Raw genomic sequence first — 25,966 nt, 5'->3', positions numbered from 1 at the left:
CAAAATGCACACACACATACACTCAGTCACACACACGCGCACACACACACATACTCATCCTGTTCCTGTTTATGGCAGTAACCCACAGCACTTTAAGGGTTTGCTGTTTTTTTTGCAGGTGAGCACATCTGGATTGTCCTAGATGGTCCTGTGGATGCCATCTGGATTGAGAACCTGAACTCAGTTTTAGACGACAACAGGACCCTAACTCTGGCCAATGGTGACCGCATCCCCATGGCTCCCAACTGCAAGATTGTCTTTGAGCCTCACAACATCGATAATGCTTCCCCAGCCACAGTATCCCGGAATGGGATGGTGTTCATGAGCTCCTCTGTATTGAACTGGAGCCCCATCCTGGAGGTAGGCAGACTTACCCTCAAACCCATTTACCCAATGATTCATCAGACTCACTGATAAATATAGATCCCTACACTTACTCACAGAAGCACACCCCTGATGTCTGCAGACTCATTTAGACTCACCCCCCAGATACCCACTCACGTATCCCCAGAAACTCATTCACTGAGACTCTCAACATACAGTTAAATGCAAAAAGGTGCACTTCCCTACCCTCAGCTGAAACCTGGCAGTCTGCACTTTAACCTCACTCTCTCCAGTCTCTCATTAGAGAGTTCCAAACAGATGCAGAGTGACACAGATCCATATTTTCAGTTTAATTTCAATTAAAAATGATTTTTTTCATTGAAACCAAATGTAGATAAAATAAGTGGACAACTTATACCACAAAGCTGCAGACACTGTGTAATTAGAGCAAGATGTTTGTGCTGGTTGGCTTTCCTTGTTCATGTACTCATTACAACACAATGCATTTCCTATAAAATTGTTTTAGTGTGTGTTCAGGACTTCAAAATGAGGCCCTGACGAGAGAAATGGAGAGATATAGAGCGACGCAGACCTCAGGTTTATAATGATGTTTCTGAGGAAATGCTGCATTGAAGTTTAAGGCCATGTGTGTGGCTCTCAGGGCTGGCTGAAGAAACGCTCAGCGTGTGAAGGAGAGGTGCTGAGAGAGCTGTACTCCGCCTCTTTCCCTGAGCTCTACCGTTTCAGCCTGCACTCCCTGGAGTATAAGATGGATATGCTGGAGGCCTTTATGATCATGCAGAGCATCAACATGCTACAGGGCCTCATTCCTCCGAAGGTATGGTACTGTGGCAGAACCCACGTGCATGCCGGCATGAGCTTAGGGCATTCGCTATTTTCATTCATGGAATGAACTCATAAACATACACATAAAAAAACGCACACACACAATACTGCTGTATTCGCTAATATGGAGGAAACCCATGTATAAAAGGCTGCAATATGTCAGCAGAATCCCATAAGAACATGAATTACCGAGCTTTTGCAAGCAGTTGCCTCTCTTGCTACCATAAATACGTAGTAACTACACATATACTATCTAATGAAAATAGTAAAATTTCCATAATTCTAAATTTATAGGGATTGTACTGACAAATTATGGCTTTCAAAGGAATTAAGAAGAGAGTGCTTATAAATCACTGAAATGAATCAGATTTGTACAGTGTCCTCACAGTACTGACGATGGTCTTTTGAATGATTCATTTGTCAGCTTTTTCTATGGACCAATGCTATAATGAGAACTAGGCTTGTCATGGTTTTAATATTCTGACACCGGTGTTACTTCCCTCTAAAACACCGTTACCAGTATTACCAACCTTCATCGCTAGACGGGCCTGCCGGATGAGACCAGGCTCAAGTTTTTAACAATTCACAAATTACTTCGCAACATGAAACTAAAATTCTAACGTGGCTAAATTGTAATGTACATATAAACAAATTCAAATAATATATTACAAAACTGTAGCCAATCGATGCCTACAACCTAATTTACAATTCTGCGAGGCAACTGCTTGCAAGACCTGAAGAAAAGACATCAGTGCTCAGCACTGGTTTTTTTTTTTTTGGGTGTTCCCACCAAAAAATCTCTGTCAATCATACCGCTGTCATTGACCAGTGATAAGAACATATAGGCTATATAATGTGCTTATATCCATTTAATAGCATAAATGTTAAAGCTCTACAAATGCACTTCTATTTATTTAGATTTAAATTTTATTTTGTTATTGCAAAATGCCAGTATTGACAGTGTGGAGATAACTACACCAGTCTAGGCTCATTCGCGGTATGCTACCGGTGAAAAGAAACACTGCGACAAGCCTGAAGAGCATATATTCATGTTCTTCAGGAACAGGGTGGGGAAATTTCTCGGTCACACATGGAGCGCCTGTACGTCTTCGCTCTAATGTGGAGCGTTGGGGCCCTCCTGGAGCTGGAAGACCGCAGGAAACTGGAGAGCTGGCTCCGTAACCATGACAGCATCCACCTGGATTTGCCTGATGTGTGCCTGAACAGCGAGGACACCATGTTCGACTTCCATGTCACATCAGATGGTGAGTGGTGGAAATGCAGAGTTAAAAGGAAACCATAAATCTCACTGAAATACATCAAATGTAAGCCATTTTTTTCTTAAAAGGGGCAAGCTATGCTTTTAGCATGAAGAGGGTGCTTTTGCAATGGTAGATTTATATCCACTTTAAGAAGGCTGTCCAGAATACACTTGGTATTTGTCTGGAATTAAAATGAACTTTATAAATAGCAATAGCTTGCCAGCATCAGTTTTTCAACATCCTAATCCAAACCTAATTACTCCGATTAAAAATGTTGGTTTTTACTGTACCAAAGATTTGGATGACTGGTGACACCATGACTCCATGTACTTATACAAGCTATGCTCATTTATGTTTTGCCATAGTCCAGATGTGTATGGTTGACTATGAGTGGTTTAGTTACGAGTGTGGTTAACCATGTTGCGAATGGTCTGCAGGTCCGTGATTGATTATGGTGCTGTGAATGGACCTCAGGTCAATGATTAATTGTCATATTGTGGTTGTACTCCAGGTCAATGGGTTCACTGGAGCACGCGGGTGGAGGAGTATGTGTACCCATCTGACAGCACACCAGAATATGGCTCCATACTGGTGCCCAACGTAGACAACGTCAGAACTGACTTCCTCATCCAGACCATCGCCAAACAGGGCAAGGTGGGACTGATATTGTAGTCAAAGAGGAGCAGCTCTCTGGTTATGAATCAACTGTTCTGATGGGTTCTGGTACAGAGTGAATGCACTAGGATTTTTTTTCCCGCACAGTGGGTGGTAAAATGTGTACTTATTCTGCAGTAAAGGATTTTAAAACAAATTTTTCTTCTTTATATTCATTCAAAGGATTGGCAGCTATGAACTCACTCTCATGGCTACCTCTTAAACCTGTCTTTAGGAAATGGCTTCACTCCCAAAAGCTGTGTGTTTTCTCCCCTTTCCAGGCCGTGTTGTTGATTGGAGAACAGGGCACAGCTAAGACTGTTATTATCAAAGCGTTCATGGGGAAGTATGACCCAGAGTCCCACATGGCTAAAAGCCTCAACTTTTCCTCAGCCACCACCCCTCTCATGTTTCAGGTAACACATCAACCTGGGATCAATTTAAATGCAGTCCAGAAGAACTGTATACTGATACTTAGAAGTTCATTTTGTGCCATTTTAGTTTCTGAAATCCTGTTGCTTCTGATTGTTTATTTTGTAAATTTCATTTTGAATAGGGCATCTGTGTCAAGTGTAATATGTACAAAAAGTACGTACAAAAAATATATATATTATGGAACTGGCACATTTTGTGTCTCAAATGGGTCTATGTCTCATGAGGGCTTGAAACTGGGTTGAGTGATATAATTAGTAAAGGTTTAGCCTCAAAATGTCAGTTATATGAGCTTTTTGGAATTTGTTTTGAAATTGCTGCGGTTTTTGTTGAATATCTGATCATGACTATAATGGCAAGTTATGGACACCCTGTCTTATGTCAGCGTACTATCGAAAGCTACGTAGACAAGAGAATGGGGACGACGTATGGACCACCTGCTGGGAAGAAGATGTCTGTATTTGTAGATGACATCAACATGCCTGTCATCAATGAGTGGGGAGATCAGGTTAGCCACCTCAAAGCTCACAAAACAAAATAGTTGGACAGACGTGTCCATCTTTAAAAATAACTGAAAAGTGTAACATTTTAGTGTGTGGTTGAAAAACAAAAAACAAAAATTCCTTGATTACTTTTCCAGGTCACCAATGAGATAGTCCGCCAGCTGATGGAACAGAGTGGATTCTACAACCTGGAGAAACCGGGGGAATTCACTAACATTGTGGATATTCAGTTTCTGGCAGCCATGATCCATCCTGGGGGTGGGCGCAATGACATCCCCCAGAGACTGAAGAGGCAGTTCTCCATTTTCAACTGCACCCTGCCCTCCAACGCATCCATCGACAAGATATTTGGTCAGTTGAAGTGCCTTTCATCCCTCAGATGCACTGAGCTCGAAGCAAAGGGCCGTTTTGTAGCCGTATTTTTCAGATAATGGAGCACGGTGTGTCTGACTCTATAACTGTGTAAATGCTTCATCATTAAACCCTGGTAGCGCAGCACACCCGCAGATGCTTGTCGTATTGATTATTTCATGCCTCGTTGAGCTCAGCACTGAGCATATTTCTGATGGCCTCCTCCTCTCCTTTCGGCAGGAGTAATCGGGACAGGCCACTACTGCTCCCGACGCGACTTCCCAGAAGAGGTGTGCCACATAGTGGCCAAGCTAGTGCCGCTGACCCGCCGGTTGTGGCAGATGACCAAGGTTAAGATGCTGCCCACGCCTGCCAAGTTCCACTATATCTTCAATCTGAGGGACCTGTCCAGGATCTGGCAGGGCATGCTCAACACCACCGCTGAGGTGCTCAACTGCCAGGACGTGAGTCTGTCCAACTGTCCATCTGCGTACCCATCCAGACCCTGGGAATGTTCTTTCCTGTTCAGGCTGGCAGAATGTTCCTGAAGAAAAAGCCTCATGGCTCAGTTGCACTGCTGAAGCTCTTGTGCATCTGACGAATCAGCAGAAATTATTTCATGTTTTCAGTGCCCTACATGCCTGAGGTTCTTTCTCTCTTGCTACTGGAGAGAATAAACTCTTCAGAATATTGGGGTGGTATATTTCTCTCTCATCTTACAGGAGAGACTCAACTCTTCAGTGAGCATTCAGGTGTCCTCTCTTCTCTTCTGTAGGTTGTTCTGCAGCTGTGGAAACATGAGTGTAAGAGAGTCATCGCTGACCGCTTCACTATTCCTGAGGATGTGGCCTGGTTCGACCTGGCACTGGCCAAGCTGGTGGAGGAGGAGCTGGGTGAAGACTATAAGGCTGTGGTGGATTTTGAGGTGGACAGCTACTTTGTGGACTTCCTGCGGGATGCACCCGAGGCTACAGGTAGAGAGGACTTTAATGTCATTCTGCAAAGGAAAAAACAGAAAACTAGCAGAAACTTGGCATTTTGGTGAAATAGGACTGTGCTGAGTTGGCTCACTGCATCCCCATCAGCTAGGTTATAATAAAAACTTCTACCCCGGCAGGCGAGGAGCCAGAGGATACAGATTTTGACATGCCAAAGGTTTATGAGCCAATAGAGTCCTTCGAGAGCCTGATGGACAGGCTGGACATGTTCCTGTCCCACTATAACGAGAGCATCAGAGGGGCAGGGATGGATATGGTGTTCTTCAGGGATGCCATGACACACCTCCTGAAGGTAAAAGAGCCATTACAGCATGGTAAACACTCAACATACACAACAGGACTAAGCAGAAGCATTACAGAGGCTAACAAAGTAAATCTGCTGGCAAAATGAAGCGTTCATTTGTAGTGCTTCGTGAAGCCCCTGCCTCTTGCGTTGTGTTGTATATTGTAATACTCAACGCATATTTTTTAATCTCCACAGAGCAGAAAACTATTCTTAGTTGCATGAATGGAATGGGCTTTCTCCTTCTTAGTGTGTGCTGTATCCCCCTGACTGTGCCTAAATGAAGTTTAGGCATACGTGTAAGCTGTAACAGGCTTTACTGTCCTTGTAGGTGTCCCGTATAATCCGCACCCCACGAGGAAATGCCCTCCTGGTTGGAGTGGGTGGTTCAGGCAAACAGAGCTTGACCAGACTGGCATCATTCATTGCCGGGTACAAGACCTTTCAGATCACATTGACACGGTATGTGAGTGTGGTGCTTCCCTTGCCTTTCCTTTGCGTTCATTTGGTTATTTTTCCCACAAATGTTTCGGTTATTTGTAAGGAATATTGACCAAGGCTGCAAAGTACCTGGCTAAATGAAAATATAATAGCGCGTAATGGCACTTTTAAAAATACTTTATTTACATTTCATCTTTGATACTAAGAAATAAGGGGAAAGATTGACAGTACCTTATGCATATAAGACCTGTCCCTTCTCTAAAATCTCCTGAAGTAAAAGGTATGATTGTCAGTGAGACCGCAGTTTAGTTCCACACCATTAGAGGGCATCTTTGTACCAAGTCACAGGATAGGGCTCAGCAGTAATTGTGCACTGCTTGCAGCCACCTTGAGGAATCAGTTATGATAAAACTGGATGTACAGACTGATGAATACAAACCACATTTCAGATGCAGAACTTCACTTCAACATGCAATTAGTACAGAGGCTTGCTTCCACATTCTACATTCAATCGGGGGAATTTTTGGTAATTATTGAAACCTGTGTAAAGATGGTTAGCCATCTGTTTTGCAGAATTCTTCAGATGCATTTCCTTACAAATGACTTCTGGGAATAGTGTTCAAATCACCTGTCTGCTCTCTCCAAGGGATCGCTTTCTAGCTGCCAGATATTCAAAGAGCTGTTTCAGTTAACACTGTGCTGTATAGTGATTATTTATTAAAATATGTTTGCCTTTTATAGAAGCTTTGCCTTTGTCCGAGTTTCGTAAAGTTTGCATTAATTAAAATGGTGGTTAACTGCTGTTGCTCTTCTGGGACAAAAGAATGCTGAGAGAAGTGTGTTGCTGGTTCATCTTCTGTCCTTTTCCACTTACAGTGTACTCCCAAATAGAACAATATATGTAAATCAGTGTGCTCACAATAGGAGCCAGTGTGTATAATAGTGCACTCTCAATAGGAGTCAGTGTGTATAACAGTGCCCTCTCAATAGGAGTCAGTTTGTGAAATAGAGTGCTCCCAATAGGAAACAGTGTGTATAACAGTGCGCTCTTTGTCTTCTGTTGAAGGTCCTACAACACAGCCAATCTGATGGATGATCTTAAGGGTCTGTATAGGACAGCAGGCCAGCAGGGCAAAGGCATCAGCTTCATATTCACCGATAACGAGATCAAGGACGAGGCCTTTCTGGAGTACATGAATAATGTGCTATCATCAGGAGAAGTGAGTCCTGTCCATCCCATGAATCAGTACATACATACATGCTCACATACACACACGCACACATGTTCACATACACACACACACGTACATGTACACACACACGCACACGTCACACACACACACACGCACACACACATGCTCACATACACATACACACACACACACACACATGCACACACACAACCGGGAATGCATTGTTACTCAAGTTCAAAATTCAGGTATAATCCCTCTGGTTTTATATGACATGTCTCATCTTGAACAAACTGGTTGAATATTCTACGCAGCAATTGGGAACTGATGATGTGACACGCACACACACATGCACACACACACACACTTTCTATTTCTCACACCCCTCATCTAGCTGAGTGTTTCTCATAAGCAATATACCTTCCACTGTCAGAAACACCACACTTCTGCCTCTTGGACACTATACATATTTGTGTCGCATACAGCAACTTTTTCTCTCACACCTTCCTGTCTGTCTCATAACACATGATTTTCTTTCTTTCTCACACCACACATATCTGTCCATCTTTATGTCTTTCACCCACCTGTCTGTCTTCCCGCTGGAGTGCAATGCTGTAGAAAAGGGGAATGACCTACGATTTTTCTGGTCGGACTCGAGGCATCTGCAGGTTTATTATTTCACATCTTCTGAGTGAAAATGATTGCGTATTGTGAGGAGCATCAATAGAGCATGTGTGGGTACCTCTGAGAGGCTGTGATGAAAAGCAGCAATGTTCCCCAGAGGGAGAGAGGGATCACATGACTGGAGCGGCTTCCTCGGTGTGATTCACTGTGCTGTTAAATGAATGCCCTGCTTTGAGTGAAGTGTGCGAGTAAACGCAATCCGTTGCCATGATAGATTATGAGCCGAGCCAAGTTTGTCAGCAGAATGAATGAGGTTGGCTGGGGCAAGAACATTTTGTTTCATATTTAAGAAGCAGACGTGTGGTTAAGAATAATACACCTACGTCGCATTCACCTCCATTGAGCGTGCAATTTAGCATACAACTGGATAGCCCCCAGGGATTGCAAGTGACATAACTCTTGTCAGAGCCCTCAGAGACTCCGCCTCTGATGGGCAGCGCCATAGCCGTTATGGTTGCCATGGAGAGAGGCACGGCCCTGTGGGGTCTGTAGGCCATTTTACATACTTGCCCCCTCTGGGGGAACAGATCTGTCCTCTGTTGAAGCATGAAAGGGAGGGTAGGGTGGTTGGCTCTTGGAATTCTGAGCCCTGCTGGCTGACAGGGGAATTATGCCTCAGTGCTGTCTCTTTTTCTCCATCATCGTTCTCATCGTTAAAGTTGCAGTTATTATTTCTTCTTCCAAATAAGGGTGTGATTGCAGCAAGTCAGATGTGCAGACTGCCTCTGAACATGCAGAAAAATTGTATGGGATGTACTGCCTGGAAATGAAGTGTCAGGCTCCATGATCTCTATCAGGATGAAATGTTCCTAATTCCAGTCTTTCAGTGCTGCGTCTGTCGCAGTAATCTTACTTCTCAGGAAATTACACCTTTACTACATCATAGCCTGAAACTTTATTCATATGTGTACTCTGTACATGTATCTCCTGTACATCTGGCAGTTTATGGTTCATGCTCTAATTTTCAGGTGTCAAACCTGTTTGCCAGAGATGAGATGGATGAAATTATCAGTGACCTCATTCCGGTAATGAAGCGGGAGTTTCCCCGGCGACCGCCAACCAACGAGAACCTACACGAATATTTCATGACTCGCGTCCGTCAGAACCTGCATGTGGTGCTGTGTTTCTCTCCCGTGGGGGAAAAGTTCAGGAACAGGGCCCTGAAGTTCCCTGCCCTGATTTCAGGCTGCACTATGGACTGGTTCAGCCGCTGGCCCAAAGATGCTCTGATTGCAGGTATGTGATTACAGTATGTGTGCTGTTTTGGTAGTGATATAGGTCTGGAGTGACAGTACGTATATTTGTAGTGTATTGGCAGTGATATAGGACAGTATGACAGTATGTATGCTGTTTTGGTAGTGATATAGGACTGGCAGACAGTATATATGCAGGGTTTTGGAAGTGATATAGGTCTGGAGTGACAGCGTGTATGCTGTATTGGTAGTGGTATAGGACTGCTGTGACAGTATGTTTGTTGTTTTTACCACAGTGTCAGAGCACTTCCTCTCATCCTATGACATCGACTGCTCATCTGAGGTGAAGGGAGAGGTGGTGCAGTGCATGGGCTCCTTCCAGGATGGAGTGGCAGAGAAGTGTGGGGACTACTTCCAGAGATATCGCCGCTCCACTCATGTCACGCCAAAGTCCTACTTGTCTTTCATTCAGGGCTACAAAGCCATCTACAGTGAGAAACGGTCAGAGGTGCAGACCCTAGCCAACAGGTAAGCCCTGCCCACCCAGTCAGTGATATCAGATTGAAGGTGGTTCTTATGTATTCACATGTCATACTTTCTAGTATACAGTGGCCTCTGGTCTTTGGTGTGGGGTTGAGTATAGCCATTTTGCGACCCGATGGCTCTCTCTGTATTTGATCCTTAAAGAGACTGTGTCTTTCGGCAGGATGAATACTGGACTACAGAAGCTGAAGGAGGCCTCTGAGTCCGTGGCTGCCCTCAGCAAGGAGCTGGAGGTGAAGGAGAAGGAGCTGCAGGTTGCCAATGAGAAGGCTGACATGGTGCGTTTTCACACTTCTGCTGAGAGAAACCGCTCGATAAAAGGCCCTGGGCACTTCCTCTTTGAGCGCAAGCTAATCAGAATATCAATACCAGCTTTTCAAATGTCAAACTAATATGTTTTAATTTAAAAAAACCAGGACCAAGTGAAAAAGTACAGCTCCTTCTCTCTGGTGGGAGCTGTGATTTCAAACAGGTTCTCTCTACATGGTGGTGTGGTTTCAAACAGGTCCTCTCTGCATAGTGATGTGGTTTCAAACGGGTCCTCTCTGCATACTGATGTGGTTTAAAACGGGTCCTCTCTGCATGGTGATGTGATTTCAAACAGGTCCTCTTTGCATGGTGGTGTGGTTTCAAACTGGTCCTCTCCGCATGGTGATGTGGTTTCAAACAGGTTCTCTCTACATGAGAATGTGGTTTCAAACTGGTCCTTCTGCATGGTGCTGCAATTTCAGACAGATTTCTCTGCAGCTCTGTGTACGGTTGTTTGAAACAGGTTACTCTTCAGCTCTGCATGGTGCCATTGTTTAAAGCAAGCTTCTCTCTGCATGGTACTGTGGTTTCAAACAGGTCTCTCTGCATGATGCCGTGGTTTTAAATAAATGCATTTCTCTCTCTCTCTCTTTTTCTCTCAGACATTTTTTGCTTTATAAAATGGGTTTCCCTGTTTGTTTTTTAATGCAAATCCTTCTTAATGTTGTTTATGTCCCTCTCTGTGTGTTGTTCACCGTGGTTTATACTGTAACTGTTATCCCTCTGTCTGTGGTGTTGTGTGCTGTGGTTTATAATGGCTGTCCCTCTGTCTGTGGTGTTGTGTGTTGTGGTTTATAACTGTTCTCCCTCTCTCTATGCTTCCTCAGGTGCTGAAGGAGGTGACAGTGAAGGCCCAGGCAGCGGAAAGGGTAAAGGTGGAGGTTCAGAAGGTGAAGGATAAAGCCCAGGCTATCGTGGACAGCATCTCTGCAGACAAGGCCATTGCTGAGGAGAAACTGGAGGCAGCCCGCCCTGCCCTGGAGGAGGCAGAGGCAGCACTGCAGGTGCATGGGCACACCGGGCACACCATGGCTGCATATACACATGCCCAATGTTAGATGTCCCAATGCAGTCTTGTGAAAACTGGCCCATTGCAAAGACTTACGTTTTTCAATATGTCAATATGTTTCAAGGCTTTATATTCTGTTTAGTTCTGTCAGCATTTCTTGGGTTGGGGAGATAGGGTGGGGGTTGGGAATGCAGCAGGGGGTGGGGAATGTAGCAGGGGGCAGGGTGGGTGAGTTTGGGCGGGGGGGGGGGGGTGATGCTGTGTTGATGAAGAGACTGCAGCTGTAGTGTAATTACCAGTGCCCAGGAGGCGGTAAAATAGTATGTGTGATGTGTAGAGTGTGATGGCAGCACTTTGAAAGTGGTGGGTATTTACACAGGGACCTGATATTCAAGGTAGCTTTCACACCCCCCCACAGTTCTAAATCTCTTCGTAAATGTACTCTCTGCATGGCCCTTTCATACATGGCCACTGGTTTCAAATTTGCACAGGAATCAATAGCTTGATGCTGCATCTAAGCTGATGAGAAAGGAAGTCATTCAGAGTGTGTCTCCCTGTGAGGTATTCGTTATGATAGGATGTCATTACAACGCTTGACCCTTCAACCTGAGTGACTGCCCTTACAGTAAGTCCAGGATGGGAATTGTAATATCACATCCACATGTCAGCATATGCCTTTATCTCTTTGAATAAAGATAATCTATCAGGCTGCTGATGTGGACTAATGACAAATCACAATGCACTAGTACATAAGTCTGATGGCTATGCTTGAAGGGCCAGTAGCCATTTGGTTGATGGTTTGTTTGTCTAGAGGATTCTGTATACAGTACCTTGGCCATCATCTTCGATGAAGGAAGTGGAACATATAAAAACAGAATGCATTAGCTTGCCTGTGATTGGTCAGTTAATAGAGCCACCTGTTGTTTCTGGCAGACGATTAAACCCTCGGACATCGCCACGGTGCGCACATTGGGTCGCCCCCCCCATTTGATCATGCGCATCATGGACTGCGTGCTACTGCTGTTCCAGCGCAGGGTCAACACAGTGAAGATGGACCCTGAGAAGAGCTGCACCGCCCCCTCTTGGCAGGAGTCCCTCAAACTCATGACAGCAGGGAACTTCTTGGGGAGTCTGCAGGTAATGGCAATGTTGCAGTTGGACATGCTTGGGGGCGGTGGTGGTTTATCCACATACGTCCCTGTATCTGTAAGAATGTTATACTTACACTGTTTAAAGGCATACTATACAGGATTTTTGGCCTTGCTGTGGTCCTGCGTTTGGAATCAAAGAAGTCTCCTCCTTCGTCCTCAACTCTGCCCACTCAGTTTTTATATTTTATATTCGTTTTTATACCTTTTTTAATTGTTATATCTTTGTTTGTCAATAGAAGTTGCCATTGAGGAAAAGCAATTCCAAGGGTGACTGGTTTTTGAACAAGCCCTGTTGGATTTTCTTTTTGCTTTGCTGTACTTGTGCTTCTTTTCCCCCACCATTGCAGCAGCCCAATAGCTGCAAACTCTCAGCTGAAACTTAATCCTACTTCACAGGTTTTGTAGCCACACTCACCCTTCCCCACACAGAAAAGAGCATCATGCCCAGAAACATTCCAAACATATTTTAGGAGAAGAAATATAGGCAGAGGAGCATGGATTCGGCAAATATGCGCAAAGAATGAGATGGCCAGTCCAGCATAGATATGACTGAGCATGGTTATTTTATAATATTTTCAAGGTAGTAACCCTGCATATTATGCCTTTTACAGTGTAACACAATGAGAGAAAACAAGTGTGTACAGAAAATGAAGTAATTTCTTACTTTTAAAAGTACCACAGTCATGTTATATGAAGGTGTGAAATTATTACAGAAGCTGAAGGAAGGTGTGGCAGGCGGGAGCTCTACCACTGGGCCACCAATGCCCCATGACAGTCAAACTAATATATACATATAAAATTATATACATCCTGTTGTGTAAACTGCAGTCTAATGGCAGAAGGAGTGTAAAGATAACATGCTGTTTATGCAACATTAACTAATAAATAATGCATGATATACCGTTATTACAAAAACATCCTTTTTAATATATCAAAACCATGCAGATGCACACCACAGCATTGAAGCTACAAGCTGTTTATATACATCATTAACACTGCCCTGCAGAGATCACAGCAGATGATCTCTGATCTCCTGAGAGAGTAATATGATCTGTAGTGCTGAGAGAATAACACTGTTCGCACTGCTTTTTTTTTAGGTGGCAGAAAACTGAAATGTATTTTTTTTTTGTGGTTCTGTTTTTTTTTGTGGTTCTGTTGGGTTGCAAACAAATCCTCAAATCTTCTTGAGCAAAAAATGTATAAATGTGATCTGGAACTATTTACATTGTGTGGTAGCTGGGTGGTTGCCGTTAATTCTTAATGAGCTTGCCCTCTTGCATCGAGATACATTGTTTTCTCCTATTTCATCTTTGTCACTTCAGCAATTCCCGAAAGATACCATCAATGAGGAAGTAGTGGAGCTCCTTAGTCCCTACTTTGAAATGGCTGACTACAACATTGAAACGGCCAGGCGTGTGTGTGGGAACGTGGCCGGACTCTGCTCATGGACCAAAGCTATGGCCTCATTCTTCTCCATCAACAAGGAGGTGCTTCCGCTAAAGGTGAGTGATCCCCCCTAGCCTCTCCTTGGTTAAAATTTATGGTGACAAACTAGCTAGGACTGGATTCACTGTGTGATAGCCTTCTGATACCATAGTGGAGACTCATTCTCCTCCCTAAGAAGACCTTTGGTTGTTTTCAGCACAGTTCACTGTTGCTGACCGCACTAGATAACACTGTGAGTTCTGTCCCCTTCAGGCTAATTTGGCAGTACAAGAGAACAGATTGGCCATCGCTAACGATGATCTGCAGAAAGCACAGGCGGAGTTGGATGACAAGCAAAAGGAGCTGGATGTGGTTCAGGCCGAATATGAGACCGCCATGATGGAGAAGCAGGTGAGCGAACTTCAACCGTTTGGAGATGGCCCATTACCACTGATACATAAATAAAGGTATAGCTCACCAAATGTGCCTTGAAATACTTGAAACTTTCTAATCCTACACAATAGGAGATTTGTGACCTCAGCAACAACATTACATCAGGAAAAAAACAGAACAACAATTACAGTTGATCATGAAAACAAATACGAATATGATAATGCGTCACCCAAACTGACCCTTTAATTATTGCCATTCTGTACACTTTGTTCTTTCTCAAATTACAGAGCTAAGAAATGAGCCAGGGTCTGAGAGTGTTCCCAATTATTCACAACAATAAACAGCTGTATAAACATTCTATTCAGTCACTCATTAAAACGCAATGGTTTTTTCTCAGGGGGCCTTACCAGAGAACAGAATAATCATTATCATTAGGCCTGTGATCTTCGAGAAGCTATGTTAGCTTGATTTACCTCTTGATTACCGGAACATTAAATTAGAAACTGTTTAAATGCTTAACAAAAATATTTTAATAGACTCTGTTTAATGAAATGATGTTAGATGAATGATACTTGTTGCTTTTCTTAGTCACAGTGGGATTTCAAACCCAACTTCCTCAAAGGCCATAGCCATACGAATGGCAAATAGCCATATGTAAAAATTGTTTCAAATCATTCTAAATTTGTGTTTTTTTTATTTTATTTTAGTTTTTTTATGAGCAGAACAGGCAGAACTGTTGGTATGCATATTGTGTATGCATACCAACTGAATTTAGCATGAATGTGCAATGCAGGTGAATAGTCCATAAAGAAGTGAAGAGTGTTGGTGCATTGTGTGTTCAACCCTCAGTTGTTATTCTGTTACAGGTGCTTTTTTAAGAACTAGGTCTAAAGTGTGCTTGCTTACACCTCTTAATTTTAGCTGACTATGTGTGAACACACTGCAATGTATACATGAAGTGTGACATAAGCGGTTAATATATGGTTTTGTAATGCTGCTAATGCTAGCATGTGGCACAACCCCACACATACTGCATAACATCCCTGTTAGAACTTAAGAAACTGATATAATGTACAGTCTGTGATACCAGGTTGACAGGACTCATATTGCAGGGTACTTGAACATAAATCTTGGTTGGAGCTCTTGAGCCCACAGGGACAGGAAAGTGAGTTTAGCTTAATTTTCAGTATGTAGTAGATTCACAAATGTGGTTAAAAATGACTGGGGAAAAAAAAAAAATCTGATTTACTGAAGCTACAGTGATGGCTGCTTTTTACCAAGTTAGCCTGTTTGAATGGATAGTAACCGGGGAAACAATGGAGCTGACAGTTGGGTGCTTTAATACCTCTCCACTTTTCCATAATTGTGTTCTGTATAATCTTTCCAGAAACCCATTTGGGTTCAGCACAGATGGAATTAGTGCCATCAGCTGGGTGACCCCTACATTTGCACAGCTTGTTGAAGGTTATAGGTTGCGCACAGTGCTGATCAGCTTCCTGTGCCTTCCCCCACAGACTCTGCTGGAAGATGCGGAGCGCTGCAGGCACAAGATGCAGAACGCGTCCAGCCTCATCAGTGGCCTGGCCGGGGAGAAGGAGCGCTGGACAGAGCAGAGCAAGGAGTTCGCCGCGCAGACCAAGCGCCTTGTTGGTGTGTTTAACCTCCTGCCCCGCTCACAGAGAGCACCCCACAAATACCACGGTACCGACGTTTCTGCAGTCTTACAGCAGGGCGGGATCCACTCTGTCTGAAAGACTGAGAAATAGGTGGTCGAGCATTCTCTCCAGTCGTCTCTGATCTGTGGGGTTGATGGGTGTTTAAAAGTTCCCTGCGGATCTCTCTGATAACTATGATTGACGGGCTTTTAAATGCTCTCTGTGTTTCTTCTCTGGTCCAGGTGATGTCCTGCTGGCTACTGCTTTTCTGTCCTACTCTGGTCCCTTCAACCAGGAGTTCCGTAACTTGCTGCTCTCTGACTGGCAGCGGGAGATGAAGATGAGGCGTATCCCTTTTGGGAACAACCTGAATCTGATTGAGCTGCTGATAGATGCCCCCACTGTCAGCGAATGGACCCTGCAGGGACTGCCCAACGATGACCTGTCCATTCAGAACGGAGTCATTGTTACCAAAGCTGCCCGATTCCCCCTGCTTATTGACCCTCAGACACAGGGCAAGATCTGGATCAAAAACAAGGAGGCCAAGAATGAGCTGCAGGTACAGACCAGATCAATACTTCCCATGATTTTCAGTGTAATGATTGTCTGAACCATACAACCAATGCAGCTCTTCTGAGTGAAGTCACTTTTTGGTGGTCAAGAAAAATATATGTGGGTTGATGTGAAATGATCCTTAAAGACTGAGCACTCCTTAATAGCTATCCCCAGCCTGCAACATTAACCCTCAAATGCCTTGTGCCTTTCGGTGTTATCCACATGAATATGCTGGAGCATGCCGTGTAAAAACACCGAGCTGTGGAAGTTATGGGGCTGCATTCCTGTTGCAGATCACTTCCCTGAATCACAAGTACTTCAGAAACCATCTAGAGGACAGCCTGTCTCTTGGGCGCCCCCTGTTGATTGAGGATGTGGGGGAAGAGTTGGACCCAGCACTGGACAACGTGCTGGAGAAGAACTTCATTAAGACTGGTTCCACTTACAAGGTATGGGGCCACGAGAGATTCTCTTTGTTATTAGAGCCAGCACAGGGTGTTACAGCAATCACAGCGACCAGTATATATACTATATACTATACAGTAGTAGGCCATTCTAGTATGCAACAATATTAAACATTAACAATGTATGCATATAGTGAACACGATAAGCAATATTTGAAGGTTAAAGAAAATCTTAATTACATAATCATATTAGGACAATAGCAAAAAAATTGAATTAAAAAAGGATGAATTAAAACATTCTGTATTCTTAAAGTATGTCAAAACAAATAAAATTTGTGGTTGAATATAATCTTTGAAACTTTCCTGAGATGGCCAAGCTAAATTAGCTTTATTCCAGATTTCAAAGGTGTATTAAGCTCATTATTCCCAGTCCAATAATTCTAATCAATCAGCAATTTCAACAGTTTTGGAGGTTTTCCTCATCACAGTTAATTATTCATTTTGTACTGCCTCCTTCTAACCATCACAATAAATCACTCAATTATAAATAATACAGACAAGAGCTGAAAAATCACATGAGGTGTACTCTAAAAAAGGAAGCGTCCAAAGCATTTTTGGTAATAGCATTTTGGCTAAATCTCATGCTTGTGTCATAGAGTAAATGCTATAAACACAGGTTGTAAAGTAAGCTATTTTACAGCCTGTAAAAGAATAAGAAAAAGCTGATGAACATGTTCACATCTTCCTGGTAAATGCCTGTTTACAGTGATAGAGGGTCCCACTACATTTTGGTTGTAGCTGTTTAATTACATAGGTCTCATATTCTGAATTGGTAATAGCAATAATTCATCTTATTTTTATTGATTTTAAAGGAAGTGCAGACTTCAGCTGCAATATGATATTTGACCATCAGAAGAGATGTAAACCTTTTGTTATACTTGTTACTGTTAGAAGCCAAAAGTTGGCTGCTATAGGGTCTATATTTTATTAAAACCGTATGTCTATTTAAACAAGCTGTAACACATTTTTTTCCTGAATGTGAAATCTACACTTCTAAAGTGTTACAGCACTTGCAATGACATGGTGCGAAAGACCGGAGAAAGGTGCCTATTTTCAGCTGAATGCCTGTGATAAAGGTCTTATCTGACCTGGCGGCTTAGCACGTGCTGCTATGGCTGTGCGCTGCAGTGACAGCCCTGCCTGGGATGTCACCAGCTGGGAAAGTGAGTGACAGTTCCTGCCGTCTCCCTGGAATAGCTCCCCGCTGCTCATTATCACAGCTGAAGTCCCAGCCCAGACACAGCAGCTGCTTAACACCTCTAAAAACATCAGACGCGGGAAAAACATCAGCTCCTCTTTGACAAGTTTAATGGCTAATTCTATTAATAGCCAGGTGTAAACAGTTACCGCAGAATTATAATTCACAGAATGCCGTTGCTAAATTTTCCATTGCATCAGTCCAAGGTCCCTGGGAAAGGCTAGTGCCCTTAATGTAGACATACTTTTTGACTTGTTTTTTTTATTTTCTTTGTATTTAAATGAATAAGCCATATTGTTTTCTATATATGTCGACCTGCTGTATCACCCTCTCTCTCCTTGGTCCTGTCTTAGATTGAAGTTGAGTCTCTGGCCCTTGTGTGCTCAGGTGAAAGTAGGAGACAAGGAGGTGGATGTGATGAGTGGGTTCCGCCTGTATGTTACCACTAAGCTCCCGAACCCAGCATACACTCCCGAAATCAGTGCCCGGACGTCCATCATTGATTTCACTGTCACCATGAGGGGCTTGGAAGATCAGCTGCTTGGCCGGGTCATCCTGACAGAGAAACAGGTGAATAAGGAGAGGCAAAGACCTCTAATATCACTCTTTGGAAAGAAATGTAAAAGGCTTTAGGGGAATAATACTCCCTCATATTTTTCTGCACCCTGAGTCTACATCTGTTTTTCTTTATTCAAAATTACAGGTCAGCTAGACAAAGACAAAGTCAAGGCCCTGAGAGAACTGTCTGAAGTCACCATGAACTGCTTATGGGGTGTAGGCTAGATTACATATATATGCATGATTACAGCTAGGGCATTGTTGTTTACAGTTTTTATTATTGCTCTATATTTTTGGCTGGACTGCAACAGCGGGGCAGTGACAGTATAATCTGCCTTTTTCCACAAATGGCAAATAGAAAGGTCATTTATAGCCATGCAAATTTTAGGCTATTTTAGGTATGTAAAAAATATCCTGCCTCTCCCAGGTTTAATATGGGTGACTGAAAATATTTCAGTTTGTTTCAGGGAGTAAACCAAAGTAGCTCAGAGTGGCAGTCAGGGGCAGCTAGTGTTTGTTAGTACACACTGATTGTAAATGAAAGTTACGCAGTCTGAATGTGGCTTCTGATGACCAACAGGAGCTGGAGAAGGAGCGGACGGACCTTCTGGAGGACGTGACAACCAACAAGCGCAAGATGAAGGAGCTGGAGGACAACCTTCTGTTCCGGCTGAGCAGCACACAGGGCTCCCTGGTCGATGACCAGAGTCTGATCGTCGTCCTGGGCAACACAAAACGAACGGCAGAGGAGGTTACGCTGAAGCTGCAAATTGCCACGGAGACAGAGATTCAGATCAATGCTGCTCGGGAAGAGTACCGGCCTGGTAGGTTTTGTGTATTTTTATTTATTATTTTCTTTTAGACTTTGGGTCTAGTAATTTCAACCCTCTGGGAGAAGGCTATTACTGTATTTTTGGTGGAAATTACTTTAAGGGTGTTTTTTTAATTTCGTCCTCAAATTCCTGCCATTAAAAAGGCATCAGGTTGTAAGAGAGATCTGTGTATCTGTATCCATCACTGCACACAAACTGAGTGGGCCAATTAAAGTCATACACTGAAACTGAATTATTAGTTCACTTTCCAGGTTTAAAAAATCTCTTTCCGTGAGAAGTGACATTGGTTAAATGTCAAATTGAATATCAAATAATTCAGTTGGTACAAAAGTGCTGACAGCTTGGCTTTTCAACAGATCAATGGCGAACATTTTAGTGTTGTAGCTCAATGAACGCAAAATTCTGTTACTCATCCACAGCAAATTTTCTTTTCTTTTTCTGTACTACTAAAAGTTGACAAATTCCTGCTGTCAAAACTATGCACCGTGTGTGCCTTCTGTATATGCACTGAAACATATATTTACAGTGAGCTTTGGAACATAAGCCGCGTTTCCACCAAAATTACCCGGAACTTTCAGTCCCAGGAACTACTTTACCAGGAACTAAAAGGTTCCTTCAGTCAATGGTTATCTGCGTTTCCACCGGGGTCTAAAGTACCGCGAAGATGAGGCAAATTAGCCCACTGACGTATGAAAAATATATATCCTCTCAAACACATTCATTATGTTTTTATGCGAACATTCGCTTTCATGTCTTGACATCCGAAGCGACAGAATGCATTCACATTTATATGTATAACTGGCAACAACAGCAGAAAACATGCACACGTTGTAAACAATTTGCTGTTTGATTACTTTCTCGTCGTCAATTCCATATAGGCTAATCGCAAAATGACAAGAATAGAACGAAAACTCGGACTTGCGTGAAAATTTAAATTAGCAGTGGTACAGCCACCGTTTGCTTTCCTTCGAAGTTACTGCTAGCCGAGCAGCGAAGTGTGCCCTCCAGATGCGAACCATGCAGCATAAATTAGTCCATAGTCTTCCTGGTCTTTTCGTGGAATTGAAAAATGGCAGTAAAATTGAGTAAAATTACGGCAGTCTGAAAAAGCTAAAGGGAAGATTACTAGAATTAACCTGTTATTTTACCCGGACAAAAAGTGCGGAAGGTGATTTCCAGTTTGCTTGTACTGTATCACCAATGTTAATTACACAGAAATACCGCATACCTCACATCTGTATCAAACGTTTTGAGTCAATTACAACGGGCTAACAAAGAAAATCCGGAAGAAAATATTCAGCAACCGAATTAATCCGTTTGAATGTTTTAGTACGTAATATGCTGTCCCAGCACGAATGCTTAGCATTTTATAAAACGAATACTAAAGCAAGAAAAGAGCAGAAGAGCACACGTTATAATTCCAAGACGTTGGCAGGCTATAACCAAAAGTAGGCTACTGCGCCGCATAACATACAAGTTTGATTTGAAGTTATTATGAAAATAAATTGGTTTGCCGCTGCATATTTTCAAACATGGCGGGTAATGGCGGAAAATAAATACAACACAAATGCTGCGAGTACTCGACCAATCAGAAATGTTCAGCGCTGCAAGCTCCACCCAAAAGCTTCCTGTACTTTCGGAAAGTACTACCCCCCGAGCAGGAACCTTTTGGGGGGTAAAATAAAGCCCCAGTAACTAAATTTAGACCCTAGTTCCTGCGGTGGAAACGCACTGAGTTCCTCAAAAGGTTCCTAGTTCCGGGGTATAGTTCCTGCGGTGGAAACGCGGCTATAGACATTTTTTTTTTATTTGGCTCTACCCTACAATTTCAGATTTGTGAGCAGACAATTCACACCTAGTTTAAGTGTATATTCTCAGCTGTTATTAGTGTATTTTATATATTTTTGTTTGAGTCTGTGGAAATTACAACCCCTTTTATACATAGCCTCCCCATCTCAGGGCACCATAATGTTCAGAGGTGTTTATGATTAGTCAGGTGTGTTCAGTTGCTTCCTTGGGGCAGGTGTAAAACAGCTTTCAATATCGGGGACTTGATTTTAAGCTTTTGATTGCCTTTGGAGTTTGCTATTGTCGTTTCTCAACATGAGGACCACAGTTGTGCCAATGAAAGTCAAGGAAGCCATTATGAGGCTAATAAAGAAGAAAAAACAGTCAGAGACATAGGCCAAACCTAACCAAAATCAACTGTTTGAAATATCCGAAAGACTTCAGACGCAGAACTCCAGAGGCTACACTGCAAGATGAACTAAATTCAGTGAACTAGTAGTTAACTAGTCAGGTCAGGTTACAGTTTTCTATGAAGTACCTAAAACAGTTTGCAGAGTTCTGGAAAAAGGTCTTGTGGACAGATGAGACCTCCAAACTCATTGGACGACACTTCATCCTCCAGCTAGACAATGAAAATCCTTTATTAGCCAAATCAGTCACCTGATCTGAATCCAATTGAACATGCGTTGCATACACTGAGAAGAAAATTTAGGGCAATTAGCCCCCAAAGATGGCTGCAGTACAGGCCTGACAGAGCATCAGCAGGGACGATATTCAGCACCTGCTGATGCCTATGGGTCACAGTCATTGCATGCAAAGAATATGCAACAAAGTACTAAACATAACTACTTTCATTTACATAGCATGAATATGTCCCAAATATTATGGTAACCTGAAATTGGGGAGCTATGCATAAAACTGCTGTAATTTCTAGCATATAAGACTCCATGGTGCGTGATTATAATTCAAAAGAGATTTTTGTTTTCAAATTAAGATACATCAGTATAGCACATTTATAATTTAAAAGGACACTCTTCTTCCATCTTTTATGGAATGTTGACAGGATGTGGCAAAAACTGTTAGCATGGCTCATTTCACATGCAAACAAAGTATAAAGCTGTTTTCAGAAGAATATTATAAAGGGAGTTTTTTTTAATGAATGGTACAAGATTCATTGGTGCTTATTTTGGGATGAAGTTCATCATCACTTTCTAACTAAATGTAATTTTTCACTTGAGTCAGACCACATGAACTGATAGAACACCGCCTTTGATTAATTCCTCCCTGAGAATGCTTTTGGAAACACCCATATCTAATTTGGCCATGTTTTATCCCGGGACTGAGAGAATGAATGAGGATAGAGAGTGCATTTTATGTCTATTGCCTCCTCTAGCATCCTCTCAAAAAAATCTCTCCCTGTTAGGGGGCTAAAGTGGGGGATGTAGCCCAGATGACCTCCAGGAGTAGTTCTTCAGGAATGGGGTGGTTTTCAGAAACGAAAAAATGTTAAAAATGTGCTATGCTTTGGCCTCACTGTTGACCTGATTTGTATACAGTGGCCACCAGGGGCAGCATCCTGTATTTCCTGATCACAGAGATGAGCATGGTCAATGTCATGTATCAGACTTCCCTTCGTCAGTTCCTGGGCCTCTTTGATCTCTCCCTGGCCAGGTAAGACAGCCCAAAATGCCTTCTTTGTCAATCTCTCAACCACCTGTTTGTCAGTCATGCAAGTGACAGATAATGTAGTAACTGTGGTAGAACGTAGTTACTGTGAAAGTCAGTCTGGATAAATTACTCTAAAGCGGCTGGAAATAGTTAAAATAACCATAAATTATCACAGATGCATGTATTCACTACAAAACCACCAAATTTGTATTCAAAGTTATGTGAATAACTATAATAACACCCATTTAAAGTCAGACATAAAATTTGTATTGAAAAAACCCCATTGTATTGTATGGGTGTGGTCGGGACCGCCCTACCTCTCCCCTCAACTGTTCCCAAAATGTGCCACCCACAAGTAAATACACTATCGAGAATGGCAAAAGCGGAGCCTCAAGTGGCTCGACCGGGAACAGCTCCAGCAACAAGTTTCAGGAAATTGGCCAAGCTAAGAAGTCTCTGGTTATGGCTGCAGATCTTTTCCTATTTCTGTAAAATAGTGATCTCTTTTCCCTGTCTTTTTTTTCCAACGAGCCATGTTTCAGAGTGAGTACGCTACAGAAAAACACATTTACAGTCATCTGAATGTCAGTTCAGTGCCACTGTTTTGGGGAAAATGTCAGTTTCCTTACTTCTACTTCACATTCACAAATATAATTGGCGAAGTTGAGAATCACACATTCAGATACTTAAAAGAGAGTGGAAATCAGATTGCTGCACCGAAAATACATGTGAGGTGTTTTTCTGTGTCTTTGTGTTGGTGTGGTTGAATGTTCAATGATTCCACGGAATGTAGATCTACCTATAGAACAGAATCAGAAGTTCATTATATGCAGTCTATGTAATGTGACTCTCTTTGACTCTGCTTTTCTTTTTATCGAACAGGTCATTAAAAAGCCCAATTACGAGTAAGAGGATAGCCAACATTATAGAATACATGACCTTTGAGGTGCACAGGTATGCTGCCCGAGGCCTTTACGAGGAGCACAAGTTTCTCTTCACTCTCCTTCAGACATTGAAGATTGATATGCAGAGCAACCGTGTGAAACATGACGAGTTCTTGACCCTCATCAAAGGTGACACGGAGTCTCTCTCTCCCTTTCTCTCTCGCTTTCTCTCTCTTTCTTTCTCCACTCTTTTCTCTACTGTCGTGCACATTCAAAAAGCTAACTGTTGTTCAGTGAAGAGACTCAAGCTGTGAGTGGAGACAGTGAGATTGTCTGTCTGATTTTCAGTCTGTAGTGTCGTTCAAAAATGGAATCTGTCGGAACGCACATCTGCTCTGAAATGAGTGATATTTTTAAATCTGCGCCAATCTCAAAATGGAAAGACTAATTTGAGGACCTAATGCTGTTTTACAGATGCTCTAAAAGGCTGATTAGCGTAAAGACAAGGCAGGATTTACCTGACTTATGCAGTCAATCTCCAACAAGAATTGAAAAGTTCATCTTAGTCTTAGGGAACTATTGAAGCCTTCTGTAAGCTGTTACTTTTATTCACCAAGGTAGCATTACATGGATCAAAAAAATACAGCCAAGACATTGATAATTTTACAAATGACTATTTTTCTTTTTACAAATTAGAAATTACTGAGATACGACTCCACGATGATGGCCTCATAGGCAAAGTTTAAAAGAAAAGGCCACTTCTGAAACTGGCAAACAAGAATGAAAGGTTAAAATGAGCAAAACAGCACAAAGATTGCCCGGTAGATGATTGGAAAATAGTATTATGGACGGCATCCTGGAGTCGTCTCTTCACTGTTGCAGATGAAACTGATGTTTGGCAAGTACTTCAACACAGCTGCCAGCTGAGGACGTTTGAGGTGTCTGCTTCTCAAACTTGAGACTCTGATGAACTTGTCCTCTTGTGCAGTTGTGCATCTGGGCCTTCCACTTTCCACTTCCACTCTTTCCGGGCTGGTTAGCTCAAGTTTTCTCTGAGTGCACACCTCTGTATGAAATCTTCAGTTTTTTGGCATCTCACGCATGAAATAGCTTTCATCTCTCAAAAGACTTTACTGTCTGATGAGTTTCTAGATAAAGCCTTTTCTTTTTTGCCATTTTTGAAACTGAAATTGAACTTTAGAAATGCCAGTGCACTAGATACTGTAGCAACTGAAAGAAAGTTAATTAAACATCACAATTCCTTTCAGCTGCGGTTAATGGGAGTGCTTTCTCTAGTACTAAATTAGCACATTAGCATGAATACTTAAGGATGAGGTAACACAGTGTGCTATTAGTACAGTGGAGTAATGGCTGCTGAAAATGGGGCTTTGCAATCATATGTAAAGACTGAATTTAAAAAACGGTTATTTCAAACCGTAATAGTGATATGTGAGAGAGCGTGAGAGAGGTTGTAGTGAAGGCGGAGTGTGTAGAGACTGGAATTTTTTTGACTTGTGAGAAATCACTGCAATTCACTGGGTTCCATCCATTTCCAACTACACATTGAAAGTGGGAGAAGTGTCTTTAATGTATTTCACAGAGATGGGTCAGATATTGCATCTGTGATTGTGAGCAGATAGGAGCTCCTATGTGTGAAAAAGCAATTGGTTTCCCTGTGGAGCAAAACGACAATAGCTGGAATTGCTATTTGTTTGGGATTATACATGTAGCTCCTGTATGCTCTTCCATTGAATCTTGAGTTAAAAGCTTGCACAACAATTCGTCAGAGGTGGTCTAATAATGGGGATGTGTCGAGTTATGGAAAAAAACAGGAAAATTTATCTCGTACCTTAGGAAAACATGGGAAACAAAACAAACAGCTGACAGCAGAATAAAAACAAATCATGTTTCTGCTGGAGGAAGTAGCTGACGTTTTTGCAGTTGCAAATTATCTCCTTGTTCAAATCAGTGTGTTATAATTTTTTATGTTAAACAATAGCATTCTACTTCCCATCTATCTGATTATCTGTCAACTAGTTAAAGAGCTAGCTATAGAACATTTCATGATAATTAACAAATGCGATGCATTAGCTGTGCCAGCAGCCAGGGGAAGGATTTAAAATGTACACACTATATCAACGTATCCATGGTTCGTATCCAATGATACAAGGTGGTCTAATTATGCAAGCATCCTGGCTGTAGGAACCCTTGTTGCTCGGGAAGCATTGGAGAGGGTGGGAGAGAGTGAGATTTGGAAATTTAGAAATTGAGCAGTTACAATAGGAAGGTAGTACATAATGGAGAGTGGGTCACTTAGAAGCTTCAGTGAGGACTGCCGACAGCAGAATACAAAAGAAGTAATGCCAAAAAGC

The 25,966-nt window shown here is 42.5% G+C and overlaps 1 protein-coding gene across 4 annotated transcripts in view; it reads left to right on the top strand.

The window, feature by feature from the left end:
- dnah5 (dynein, axonemal, heavy chain 5) overlaps positions 1-25,966 on the top strand; it is a 78,011-nt gene that overhangs the window by 41,800 nt on the left and 10,245 nt on the right. For all 4 annotated transcript variants that reach the window (XM_035414104.1, XM_035414114.1, XM_035414133.1 and 1 more), the window contains 26 exons: positions 119-360; positions 986-1,162; positions 2,231-2,435; positions 2,944-3,086; positions 3,368-3,502; positions 3,904-4,026; positions 4,159-4,372; positions 4,613-4,836; positions 5,148-5,346; positions 5,490-5,662; positions 5,985-6,115; positions 7,161-7,314; positions 8,937-9,204; positions 9,458-9,689; positions 9,868-9,982; positions 10,841-11,017; positions 11,956-12,159; positions 13,496-13,675; positions 13,872-14,009; positions 15,506-15,641; positions 15,889-16,205; positions 16,495-16,650; positions 18,251-18,433; positions 19,002-19,245; positions 22,599-22,713; positions 23,593-23,783. In XM_035414104.1, coding sequence (XP_035269995.1) covers positions 119-360; positions 986-1,162; positions 2,231-2,435; positions 2,944-3,086; positions 3,368-3,502; positions 3,904-4,026; positions 4,159-4,372; positions 4,613-4,836; positions 5,148-5,346; positions 5,490-5,662; positions 5,985-6,115; positions 7,161-7,314; positions 8,937-9,204; positions 9,458-9,689; positions 9,868-9,982; positions 10,841-11,017; positions 11,956-12,159; positions 13,496-13,675; positions 13,872-14,009; positions 15,506-15,641; positions 15,889-16,205; positions 16,495-16,650; positions 18,251-18,433; positions 19,002-19,245; positions 22,599-22,713; positions 23,593-23,783 — 4,776 coding nt within the window. The remainder of the gene's footprint in view (positions 1-118; positions 361-985; positions 1,163-2,230; positions 2,436-2,943; positions 3,087-3,367; positions 3,503-3,903; positions 4,027-4,158; positions 4,373-4,612; positions 4,837-5,147; positions 5,347-5,489; positions 5,663-5,984; positions 6,116-7,160; positions 7,315-8,936; positions 9,205-9,457; positions 9,690-9,867; positions 9,983-10,840; positions 11,018-11,955; positions 12,160-13,495; positions 13,676-13,871; positions 14,010-15,505; positions 15,642-15,888; positions 16,206-16,494; positions 16,651-18,250; positions 18,434-19,001; positions 19,246-22,598; positions 22,714-23,592; positions 23,784-25,966) is intronic.

The sequence above is a fragment of the Anguilla anguilla genome, chromosome 1, assembly GCF_013347855.1.
Source record: "Anguilla anguilla isolate fAngAng1 chromosome 1, fAngAng1.pri, whole genome shotgun sequence".
Lineage (NCBI taxonomy): Eukaryota > Metazoa > Chordata > Actinopteri > Anguilliformes > Anguillidae > Anguilla > Anguilla anguilla.
Note: the sequence above shows the minus strand (reverse complement) of the source record. Positions and strands in the feature narration are given on the sequence as shown.